Source organism: Odontesthes bonariensis, chromosome 13, assembly GCF_027942865.1.
Source record: "Odontesthes bonariensis isolate fOdoBon6 chromosome 13, fOdoBon6.hap1, whole genome shotgun sequence".
In the NCBI taxonomy this organism is placed as follows: Eukaryota; Metazoa; Chordata; class Actinopteri; order Atheriniformes; family Atherinopsidae; genus Odontesthes; species Odontesthes bonariensis.
This window is the reverse complement of record NC_134518.1, coordinates 16,947,685-16,959,853: the sequence shown is the minus strand read 5'-3', so window position 1 is coordinate 16,959,853 and position 12,169 is coordinate 16,947,685. Positions and strand designations below refer to the sequence as shown.

Here is a 12,169-nt window from a genome sequence, read left to right as displayed (position 1 = left end):
AAACTACAGCATATATTGTTGTTGCTGAGTCTACTGCCCGCAGTGTAGTTTAGTCTGTGACTCTGACCTCACTGGATGAGAGACCCCTCTGCTTTAACAGACACCACATTACTGGGTATGAACAGGAAGGAGCACTTTGTGAATCCACTCAGTGTCAAAGTGATATAATTTCTCTCCTTCTCCACTCCTCTAAACTAAGAGAAGCTTACTTTGAGGGGAGGAAACACGGTGGGAGATTTGAAGAGTTAAGATGCTTTCATGGAGCCGCGGCCTGTTAGATGTGTAGGATCTTTAATGAACCCTGTGACATTTACGCGACATGGTATTAAAGACGGAGAAGCTGACAAGCCCTTTAACAGGCCGACCTGTCGTGGCCAGCGGGTTAACTATGATGTGGCAGCAGGACTGCAGTACAACGGAAGGAATTTGCCATCTGGAATGATGTGAAGATGAGTCAGACACCCTCCATCACTTTTAGCCAGCAAAACCTCGGCACAGATGAAGGCAAGGAGTTGAGCCACAACAGAGTTCTGTGCCTCTTTTCCCAGCTCTTCACACTGGGGAAGGTCTGTTTGCGCTGATAGAAAGGGCAGATTTCTTTCAAGCTCCATCCACACAGGCCACAGAGGCGCATATTTGAGCGTTTTCACGTGTCCGCAGCTTCTCTGCTTCCTGCCTTCGTTGTGTTTTTCACTTTAATTCAGCGCCTGATGTCCGACCTTTGATACCGCTCTCCTCCACCTCTTCTTTCCTTGTGTTCCTTTTCCCTCTGCCATTACATAGGAAATCCTTTTTCCCGCCATCTTCAACAGCATCTGTTGTTGTGACTCGGCACTTTGCCTCCAAATGTTCAAAGTGAGCTTTGTGAAGTTTTTTTTTTTTTTTTTCTTTTTTTTTTTTTTTCTTTTTCTCCCTCTGGCCTCCCCTACATGATGAAAGGTCATTATTTTAAACCCTCTCTTAAACATGTCTCTCTGGTCTTCAGAAAATCTAATTGGAGACAAAGGAAGCAGACGCACTTCCCCCTAATGACAAAGAAGCTCCTTGTAGGCCAGACATGAGATTTTTGGCGTTTCCCTACCCACCCTCAGACACTTTTACCTGCTCCCTGTTCATCGTGCTCGTCTTTTCCATCTTATCTGCTACCACACGCACAGCGAGAAGTTACCGCGGTAGACTTTGGACAATTGTTCCGCAGCTTTGTCGTGCTCTGTGCAAACCTTTCTGCACTCTACGCTGTCAGTCAGGTCTGTGTGCTGGGAGCATGATTCCGTGTACTTGCTCCCAGCAGGTGATGGCTGCAGTGGTCATTAGGCTCTGACAGGAACGCTTAAATGCTTTGGGCAGGCTGCACTCGAACAGCAGCACAGACAGGAGCAGACCGGAGCAATAAACCACACCATGCTTGTCTCATTATGGGTAGGAAGTCACTTTGACCTTAAAGAAAAATCCTCCCTTAAATACTCTTTAAGCAATATATCAGTGATCAGTGGATTACGGGAGTTATTTTGTGATGGCAGTATTGTAAATTAGTTCTTTGGTGTACCCACCCCCCACTAGCCCAGTCAATTTCTACTTGGGTAAGTGCTTTCTTATACTTCCCACAATGCTTTTTTGCCAGCTCCCAGAAAACGTGCCCGATCTTGTCGCGTCGCAGGTGGAGAGAGCACTAATCATAGTAGCTGCGAGAAGCAGAGTTGTTGCAGGTGAGAAAAAGCAAGAGGTGTCATCGACCCTCATTTGCTGCATTCAGGTCTACTGAGACCATATCTGGAGATGCTGGTGTAGCCTCCACTTTCATGGTGAATCTCGCTATCGCCGATTGATGTCTTCAGAAGGAAGCTTCGGCTATTTGTCACTGAGTGACTGGCGCAGAAATCTTACGCACAGTGGGTGTTATTTAGCAGGCATAAAGTCCAAAACACAATGGAAAAAAAAAATACATAAAGGTAATATCAAAAGTATTGCAGTCGTGGGCTTGAGAACTATTTTTTTCTTCTGAAGTGGTCCCAGTGCTGGTCCTGAGCACTGGAACTTAGAGCTGACACTAGCACCGTACCTGAACCAGCAATGGAGCACAGTGTCACAAACAGGATCAGACTCATTCACTCCTCTGAGTCCATCCTAACCCACCAGCAGCTCCAGCTGGTTGGTTCTTGCAGTGAGCTCTGACAGAAATAGACCCCCTACTACTGCTAGCTGAGGCTTGTTTGTATAGGAATGTGGTATGTTTATTGTCCTTTTTTAGCCCTTTGTGACATGCATGATTTTGTTTCTTTGTTAATTGACTGACAGCTAGATAAACCCTGTGACTTGTACGCAGGCCCTGGAGGGTGTAAAGACGTTGCGGTTCTGAATGCAGGGGCGTCCGTCTGATGCTGGGAGCAGCTCTCATATTTCACTGCATTTCTGGAGAGAAACTGTTAATAGCAGACCAGTAGAGTTATGTGTATCATTGGTGTGCAGCTGGTGGACAGGGAGTTTTGACTGGCTATGTTTAGGTTTTACAAATGTCTCAGACGCTCACATTCCTGCTGTCGGGATCCTGTCTCGGCCCCTTGGTTGCTATGGTTAATGCACCTGTGCGTCAAAAGCAGTTTCTGGCAGACACAGCCGTTTGAGTACATTCAAACACGCTGGGGCAACTTGAGAAAATTGTTGCTCTAATCGAACAGCTGAGAGTTACTCAAGGTTTTTTTTCCTCTTTAATTTGTCTCTTTTTTTTCTTTGTACTTTGTGGCGTTTTCCTTCAACCTTGGAATCCGATACACATCCGTTTTTCCCTGTCCGTCTCTCTCCACCACTCTCATACACATTTTAAAGGCTCTTGTGCGGCGTTTTGCTCTGTTAAGTGGGGGTTTACTGTTGTGGCAATGATAGAAATAAAAGGAAAATAAAACTTCACCGCACAAGCGTGGTTAACGCATTCTCTACACATTAAATGGGCAGTTATGGCGCAGGAAATTGGATTAACATGGTTGAGAATGTTCTCAGTTTGAGAAAGTATCTGATAACGCGGACAAAGAATCCTGCCAGGCGACGTTGTTTTGTTTTTTTTAAATGTATTGCATCATATCTTTTAAAGTCAAGCGGCACCTAAAATCTATTGGTGAAGTACAAGTGGGTGCTTGTGCCAAGTTGTAAAGTCTACATGAGGCCCACTTATGTTGACTCCCAAGTTTTCATCTTTGCGATGGGAGAGCTGCTGAGTTTAAAAACTGCTTTACATCATTTGTGAGGTGCTGGCACCATGGCCATTTTCATCATTTTTACATGTTCAAGCATTTGGTTTACTGGGGGCATAAATTGCTCCCACGATGGAAGAAATAGTGTAAATTGTATAAATGTAACGCATGTTGTTACATGCCCTGTTTGACACCACGTTTACAGAGCTTATGTGAAGTCATGGCCCTTTGTGGCCGTTGTAATCTTTCCATTTAACCAAGAGTTTTGTCTGCAGACACAGGACGCCGCCTCCGTCGCTACATCTGAACAAACGCACATTCTGTGATGCCAAATGTCATCTTTTAAAATGCACACCCTCCTTTTCCTCTACGGGAAAAGGTCCTACAAGTTGAATTTGATGATTTAGCGTCTTCTCTCTGAGCATCTGCCCACCCAGCATCTTTCCCCCTGCAGAAAATTGATAGGCTTCACCATGCACGTCCATAAGGATGACAATAGCATAGGTCAGGTTTCCTACAATCATTAGTGCTGCCTCAGGAGACACACACACACACACACACACACACAGCGCTGTAGGGAAGGAGATGGACCGGACCACCCCAGAGCTATTGCTGGAGGGGATTACTTGGGTATCCCAGAAAGCGCTGCTTTCCGGTGGGAGCGTCTGTACTGTCATTTGACCTGCAGTTCCTCTGACCCGTTACCCAGCCGATTGTCAGAAATGCTCCTCTTTCGTGCCTTTTGGATGGGAAAAGAAAAACACACTATTTCTCCTTGCGGAACAGACTGGATGTAGAAACTGGGGTTGTCAACGTGAATGAACCAGTAACCAAAGAATGCAAAACTAACATTTGCAGATGAAGTTAGAGGGGAGTTCTCTCATCATTCTAAAACATTTAGCACAACGCAGGGGACTGTTTGTTTCTTTTTGGGTCCCAGCTGGAAGAACCCGCCACCTCTTTTCTTTAGACGAGGCCTGACACGAGCACATGGTTTAATAACTTTTTTGGGCACCATGAAGCGTCCCCACTCAAGTTGTCTTCACTACTGAGTCAGATTTGGTTTTCAAATCTGCAAAAATGATGCTGTCAGAACCTATTGTTGCATCTTCACCAGTCCCTCTGGCTTTGATTTGACCTGCTGCTCACCTATTTTGTTAGAACAAACCACACGATGCGTGCTTTTTATCAAAGTCGGGCCAACAGACTCCACTGTGCTTTTATGTCCTAATTAGAGGGTAAAGCAGCAGTCAAATCGCTGGCTGTGCCGCTACTTTGTAATGTTTGGTTGTTCAGGGGTGGCCTGGTTTTGTCCTGATTGAGAGTGATGGCCAGGAAACATAAACACATGTCAATGAGGAGCACAAGTTGGGTCCCGAATCCAAAGCCTCAGAGGCTGTGGTGTGTAGGGTCGAGAAGCTCTCCGTCCCAGCGTGCTCGCACCCGCTCCAGATCCTTTTCTTTATCACTCTCTGCAGTCGTAGAGCCCCCAAAGATGGCTCGCATGTAGTTTCCATGCAGATTGCTTCCTCCCTCCCTTTGATGGATCCAGTTTCACTCCGTCTAGTCTGATGTTTATTTTATGTTTATTCAGTACACGTTTGCAATCACTGCTTAATTTCATGGTTTGATGTTTCAGGTTTTTTTTTTTTTCTTCCTCTCGCTCCTTTATGCCAGTGATATTTATGAAGATTTTTGACATTTTTATTTTTATTTTTCATATGAACACACGTCGGTGGTCAGTGAGACGGAGAAGGCAGGGGGAGGATAGCGGAGCCTCCCCCCGTGAACTGGCCCATGTGGAAGTAAATGAGGCAACTTCTGCATGACGTGGTTTCCAGATTGCAGAGTTCAGTTTAATGTAAAGCTAAGTCGAGACAAAGAAAAGCAAACGCGCTGCGGAGGAAAGTGATTTAAACCATGTTTTGCGAGCGAAGCTTGGCCCAGCTCTTAATTTTTACTCGGGTATTGTTTTCAACAACAACGTAGGCATGGAAACCAGAGTTTCAGAAAAGTGTAATTTATTTATCCGTTTATTTGTTTTTTGGTTGTTGGAACAGCCTGTGCACATTTTTAGTCTTATTAACCTGTTTGGACTGTTGAACATTTAAACTGGTGCTGCGGTTTTCCCGGTTTCGTGTCCTGCTGTGTTGTATAGTTTCTGTCGCACGAAGCAAACGGAGAAGTTTAATTAACTTCAAACTTCTAAAAGACAGTTTGGTGACCGGATGGACATGTCATCTCTGCTCAAGGAGCTCTAGAAATTATTGATGCGCGTGTCACAGAGTACATTTGATTTAAGATTACTTTATCTGAAATGAGTTTTGTCTGGAAATTGAACTCTTTGGGAGTCGGTTGAACTGCCAATGAAATGAGGTCACTGAAAAGAGGTCAGCGGGTCCTCCTTCAGCTCCTCCACTGCCATTTTTTTTTTCTTCCCCCTTTTCTTTTTGTGGTGACTTGAAACCCACTGTGACCTTTTCTGTTCATTTTGTCCTCTTCTGCAGGATCCTTTCCTTGCTGAGATGCTGCAAAACAATAAGGACCAGATCGCGTGCTACCACGAACACGACTCCCTGCTGGACCACAAAGAGGAGGAAGCCCTGAGCGAGGAGGATCGCAAGGCCGCATGGGCCGAGTACGAAGCCGAGAAAAAGGTAGGAAAGGAGAAGAACACACATCAAGGACCTGAATGCCAAGCAGTGGCGTATCCACGAGATCCAAAACCAAAGGCACACATAGAGCTCTTAGCCCTTGCGTCCATCATTCTCCAAAACATTGACATCAAAGTGCAAGGTGAGCCGAGCGAGGCCTCACTTTTGTTTGTCAAGATGTGTGAGTTAGTGTTGGGTCTGTATAATCCTTTCATCACCTAGAATAAGCAGATGACAGGTCCTCCCTCTGCTCCACTGATGGTCATTTTGGCCCAGCACTGGGCAACTGATCTGCTATATAAATCACTTTGGCTGTCTAAGCAGTGTCAATGCTACTTACTGTAAGTATGTGGGTTCACAGAGGGTTGGACGCTCCTTCTGCATACACACACACACAAACACACACACACACACACACACACACACACACACACACACACACACTTTCCCCACCTCTTCCCTCTCCTTTGTTGTGGGGGAATTAGTGTGGTTTATTTGGAGAAGTGTATGGAGGGGTGGGTTGATGTTGTAAAGGAGCAGGAGCAGGTCTCCTCTCCCAGTGTAATCCTAGATTCTAATTCAACCTAATGATTATTTTTCCAACACACTCCCTCCTCTGTCTTGTGTGTAAGCCACTTTCCCCTCTGATCTCCCCTGCAGTTAATTTGAACCGAGGGTTTGAGCCGCAGGAATAACTACGACACTGAGGTCAGATGTGAGGATTTCAACTTCCTACACAATCTGTTTTACAGTAAAGATGCAGAAACGGTCACTCGTTGTTTTTTCTTTTCCAAGAGACTGTTCAGTATCATGTTGTAAACTCTGGGCTTTGTGGGAGTAACAACTGGAGCGTAACTCTTCCTCTGCTAATGTCTTCACAACCTCCGATTTTGGCCGGTGGTCACCAGAAAAACCTATATGTATGAATATCAGACTTGTAACTGAAAATGTGATCATGCTACCAAACCCATGAGCCCCTTTGTCTCACTGGTGCAACTTCAGCTTGGTATAAAGCTTAGCGAGGCGCTGCCATCAACTTGAATTTCAGAAAAACGGGATTCAGAAATGATGTAAAGTCGAGTCTGGATTTTGTCTGCTTTTCTGGATTCACATGGGAGCCGCAGAGCATTTGAGGATGCGGCAGAAGAGTGACTGCGTGTTAAAAGTGAAGAGTGTGTATGTGCAGATTCATGTGTGTTGTGATCTTGTGGTTGTTTTGAGGTTTTGTACTGTTTAGGTTTGCACACCTGTCTCTGACCAGGTCCAAAGATCCCTGTTGGCCCTCAACGTGCGCACACACACGCACACACACGCACACACACACTCACACACACTCACACACTCACCCACCCCTGCATACCGGATGGCCAGATTACAGGGCATGGGGAAACCATCTGCAGCTGAGACTCAATTACATACAAACATCGGCATTCTGCTGGCCTTAACTGGGAGAGGACTGTTTACTTCAGGTCACCACACTCTCACACACATTTTAAACATCAGGAGCCGACTGCTGCAGGAGACCTTGTTGCTTTGCTGAATGAAACTAATCTAAATGTGGAAAGTAGCGAAAGCTTCCCTCAGTACACCGTCAGCCCGTACATGTGTTTTGTATCTACGTTGATTTTTAAGGAAAGGTTTCTGCGGACGGTATCGGCGAGGTCACTGGGAGCTCAATAACCATTTCAAAAAGTCTCCTTCGCTTGCTATGAGACGCACGCTGACTTAAAATCCAGAGAAGTAGCTGTGCTGAGAATAATCTTGCTGCTACTAGCAGAGGGCTGTGGTAGAGAGACCACGGAGAAATTCGCAGGACAAATTTTGAAAGCAAGTCGTCTTCTGGCACTTTGTAGAGTGGTCTGTTCTGTCAAAGCTGAAGGGGCAACCTCTCGTGTTAAAACGGTACTAGAAGTGTAGCTGAGGCCTTTGTATATACAAACACAAGTATTCTGACAAACGGGAGTTTCTGTGCAGCACCATCGACAAGAAAATCTACAACCACAGAAAACCGCTAAATGCATTCCGAGCATCGTACGTTCCACAGTTGCAGTTAGTAAAGTGGCACATATTTGCTGTATTATTTTCCAAAGCACTTGTACTGATAAACGAAAGGCATTCGCTGTCCTCCGTTCCCTCCCCTCGCCTGATAAATAGTTCAGCGGGTGCTCAACTTTTCCGACAGCACGGACAGGTGATCTTAAAAAAAAAAAAAAAAAAAAAAAAAGTGGTCCAAGCAGATCGCTCGAAAGACGACAGAGAAAATCGTCCCTTTATTCTGCATCAGCACCAACTACAGGGCAGGTGGGGTCTGGTCCTAAACTGCTGACAGCGGCGGCTGGTTCTGTAGTTGGATTATGTCGCAGTGACCTCCAGAATTCATACTGACCCTGTTGTTCTTCAATGCAGTGGCAACTAAATGTAAATTTATGGGCAAACATTCAAAGCCCAAGTCCCGTTAACAAGATTACAGCAGGCGCGGTCTTGCTGGCGCCCCCTGTTGTCATGTCAACAAATGGGAGGAGATAATTGCAGAATCTGATGTCGCTGATATATATACAGTATATATATTTTTTTCCTTGGCTTGCTAAGTCACGACTGCGCCGTTAGTCAGAGGTGCGAGTTCTGCGTGACCAGCTCCAATCTGTGGGCGCACACATGAGGCAGCACCGTTTCCTGTTGCTACCTCCCTTGCCGGCTCAGAGGGGGTTTCGGCGATAAATCAACTTGGACTCCCTGTTCTCCCTCTGTACTTTGACTCGATGCGCCTCAGTCCCGGGTTGGAAAAGGCAAATGACGAAAAGCCTAAAGCTGCCGGCAGCCTAAATTTATTTGAAATCGGGCTGTTCAGCGCTGTCTGAAGTTTAATTGGCCAAATAAAGTCGTCTCTGGTCAACCACAGGAGTTTCAAACAGTTTGTCCCATCATGCCCCTGGTTGTTTTTAACACCTGTCTAATTGGCTCCCGCCTCTTTCCTCCTTCCTCTGTCTCTTTCTCGGCCTTTCATCTCTCAGGGTCTGACCATGAAGAACAACTACCAGTTGCCATACGCTCACCCAGACATGGGCAACTCCAGCTACTTCTCATACAACATGGCAGCGCTGGCCTCCATGAGCAACCAGCAGCTGGAGGTAAGTAATGAGCTCCACATGCCCCTCTCCTGCCTCACACTCCTCCCTCTCCTTCCCCCCACGGCATGGCGCCCCACATTCCTCAGACCCCACTTCTAATTGTGACAACAGTCTAGCAGCGGACGAGAGCGAATCTACCCTCTCCTCCACCTAACATTTCATAATACTCCATGTCTGGGGCAGCAGCTATTAATACTCAGCGACTGAGGGAAAGGACAGGCAGTTCAAGAGGCTGTTTGTGCGTTTTGACGAGAGATTTAAGAGTTTAAAGAAGACCGCATGCCTTCTTGTGAACATTACGTTTTAGATCTGATGTCGGAAGGCCAAAGACTTCAGAAAGGTTCTTTGCATCGTCTGATCTCATGTCCAGCTCACTCTCAGCAAGATTAGCACTGATGTGGATTTATCTTTCTGGTCTCCTGATTAATGGAAGTCTAATATTTAGACTGCTTTTGATTTATTTATTTATTCTGTGTGTGTGTGTTCATCCACTCCATCGGCAGCTCATCTCTAACATTTGCTGTTGGTTAGTCAGTTGCAGCTCTTTTCGTTGGTAGGTGCTGGAGATGGTGAGGCCGAACAAAAACAGTTAAAATGCAGGTTGTAAAAACTCAATTGTGAGCTTCACACTTGGGAAAAATTGACTTTTTGGTTTGACACTGACTGATGCCTGTTTACTTCTTTCGTGCCACGTTGATTTAAGAAAATATGGATGCGGGTTTAGAATCACCCATGCGCAGCGAAAAGGAATACTTAAAATACGGTCTTCATCACTTTATGTACAGAGTCGTGGACTCGCTGCTGATGGAGAATATGAGGACAAACTCAACTTTGTCATGTTGAATGTTTCACGTCTTTCTTTTTCTTCTTTTCTTTTTTGTTCAGGACCTCATAAACCAGGGACGGCAGAAAGTAATTGAAGCAACAAATGCTTTGAAAGCTTTATCTCGGGAGACGCTGGAAGATACAATTGCCAGATTGGTGAGTGTCCAGAGGTTAAGCAGCTAAATCTTTTTTTAAAATGACTCTGTAGTTGATTATTCTTCTTGCGGGACACAAAGCGTTTACCAAAAAGCAGTGGTTGATGTGTGAGCTGCCGCCTCTCCCCACAGTGGAAGGAGAACTCCGAGCTCACAGAGAGCCAGGTCCGGGCCTTGGCTTTGGCGCACCAAGCCACCGTGGAGATGGAGCTGAAGCGGCGGGAAGCCATTTACAGGGATGTTCTGACCAGGCAGCAAACGGTGAGTTCTGCTCTGCGAACATGTCGTCGTGCATGACGTTTTAATCCGCTCGAACCATACAAGCAAACCGGGTGAACTGGGGGGCACCAGCGCTCATGGTCATCAGAAGCAGAAGCGTAGACAGAAAGTTCAGAACATAAAACTGCTGAAGAAACTTCTTTTTTTTTTTTTCTCTCAAACCTGCTTATTGTAGTGTGCACAAACTGCAAACTTATCCTTGCATTAATGGCTGGTCAGTGTATAGTTTAGATATTTTTTATTTTTTTGGGGTATGTTCTTTGGGAGTAAAAACTGTTTCTGTGTGTGTTTTGTCTGCCCAGCTGATGATGTTCGTGCAGAAGCTGATCACAAACAGGAAGGTTCAGGAGCAGCAGATGGCCCTGGCCAACCAGGCCACTTACCTGAACCAGTTGGCCATGCAGAATGGCATGATGGGAAGCGGCGGCGGCGGCGGGCTCAGCCAGATGGACCTGCTTGGCATTTACCAGCAGCTCCACGGCATGGGCACCCATCAAAGCATGGGAAAGAATCCAGGCCCTTCAAAGGGCCTGTAGGTCAGGTGGACTCTTGTGTCATCCCCAACTCTACTTTCTGGCTCCCAGCGGCCCCAGTTCTCTGTAACAAACGCACTGTGAGACCTCTCAGAGCTCCAAACCAACCTGTGCACCGAGGTGATGGTGTGGTAGTTTTGAGACTAGGCTGCTGTCCTCTGGGTCCTCAGTTTGGATAGACTGTCAGGGTTGTTCTCTGTGATCACTAAGAGACGGTGGACTATAATGTATAAATGACTGTGTGAAGGGTCTGTTCAGAATTCTCAGCAGAAAAAAATGTAAATACAGCCTTAATGTTATTCAAGTTCTATATCTTCATTTTTTTCCCCCTGTATTTAAAGATAAACTAGTTATACCCTCAATGCTTTTAAGCATTGTATCATTTCCCCCTTCAAAAAGGGTTTCCTCATTATTTAAACTCAGTTTTTATACTCTTTTAAATACCTAACAACATCCGAGTGGGACCAGAATCATTGGTGACAGGACTCAATGACCTAAAGCTCTTTATCGTTATGATTATTATTATTATTATTAGCCTCGCAAGATTCCCTAATGATTAATTTGGCAAGCAGACAGCTGTTGGTGCTGCAAAGTCCTGTCTGGTGTCGGGAGGTAGAGAAAACTGATGAACTCGACAAAAAAAACGAAAAAATAGATGAAACAAAAAAGTGAGTTTTATTGCCTTATATTGATTTCCTTGGAGGAAAAAAAAAGAACTGTAAAGATTTGAGATTTGTTGAGAATCTTTTCTATTATGCTTTTAAGTGTTTACATTAGTTGTCGCTGAACATGATATTGGAATGCTTGTGTTGTTCAAAACTGCCTGCCGGTTCCTAGACCCTTTTTTTTTTTTTGTTTGTTTGTTTTTTTTTTTGTTTTGTAACATCATTGTCATTGTTACGTGTTGTCTAGCATAGCAACTGTGCGTTCCTGTTCATTGTTTTTGTTCCACTTGTGTTTATCCCCAGTCTGGGTGAGTGGCCGGGGTCTCGCAAAGCACAGCCGGTTCAGCTGGGTGTCACAGGGCTCAAAACCCGACTCTGTACCTGTCTCTGAAAGTCTGAAATATCACTTTCAAGATGGAACTGACAAGAGGAGTTAAGACTGGATTTCTTATTATCCACGGCTGATTTTTTTTTTTTTTTTTTTTTTTTGCCTGGTGCTTTGTGAGTAATGCTCTCCTGGACGCTGTAGTCTCACCAGGCAGGCCCCCAGACTACTTGTATTCTACTTTGGCACATTCTTGCTTCTAAACGCTTAAACTGGTGTAGCTGTTAAACGAGAGGAATACGGACATTTCTCACAAAGAAACGCCTGTTGATTCCTGTGTTTGCACAAGGTGTAGTTCATAAATGTAGAGACAAAATGTTTCTTTGCCCTCCTCTAAGAATGTTCTTACTTTAGCAAGTA

General features: G+C 45.2%; 1 protein-coding gene across 1 annotated transcript in view; it reads left to right on the top strand.

Moving 5' to 3' along the window:
• atrx (ATRX chromatin remodeler) overlaps positions 1 to 11,906 on the top strand; it is a 35,111-nt gene extending 23,205 nt beyond the window's left edge. Inside the window, exons 30-34 of the mRNA XM_075481201.1 lie at positions 5,693 to 5,842; positions 8,851 to 8,967; positions 9,853 to 9,948; positions 10,080 to 10,208; positions 10,529 to 11,906. Of these exons, the coding sequence (XP_075337316.1) occupies positions 5,693 to 5,842; positions 8,851 to 8,967; positions 9,853 to 9,948; positions 10,080 to 10,208; positions 10,529 to 10,762 (726 nt within the window). The 3' untranslated portion in view covers positions 10,763 to 11,906. The remainder of the gene's footprint in view (positions 1 to 5,692; positions 5,843 to 8,850; positions 8,968 to 9,852; positions 9,949 to 10,079; positions 10,209 to 10,528) is intronic.
• The last annotated feature ends 263 nt before the right edge of the window (positions 11,907 to 12,169 follow it).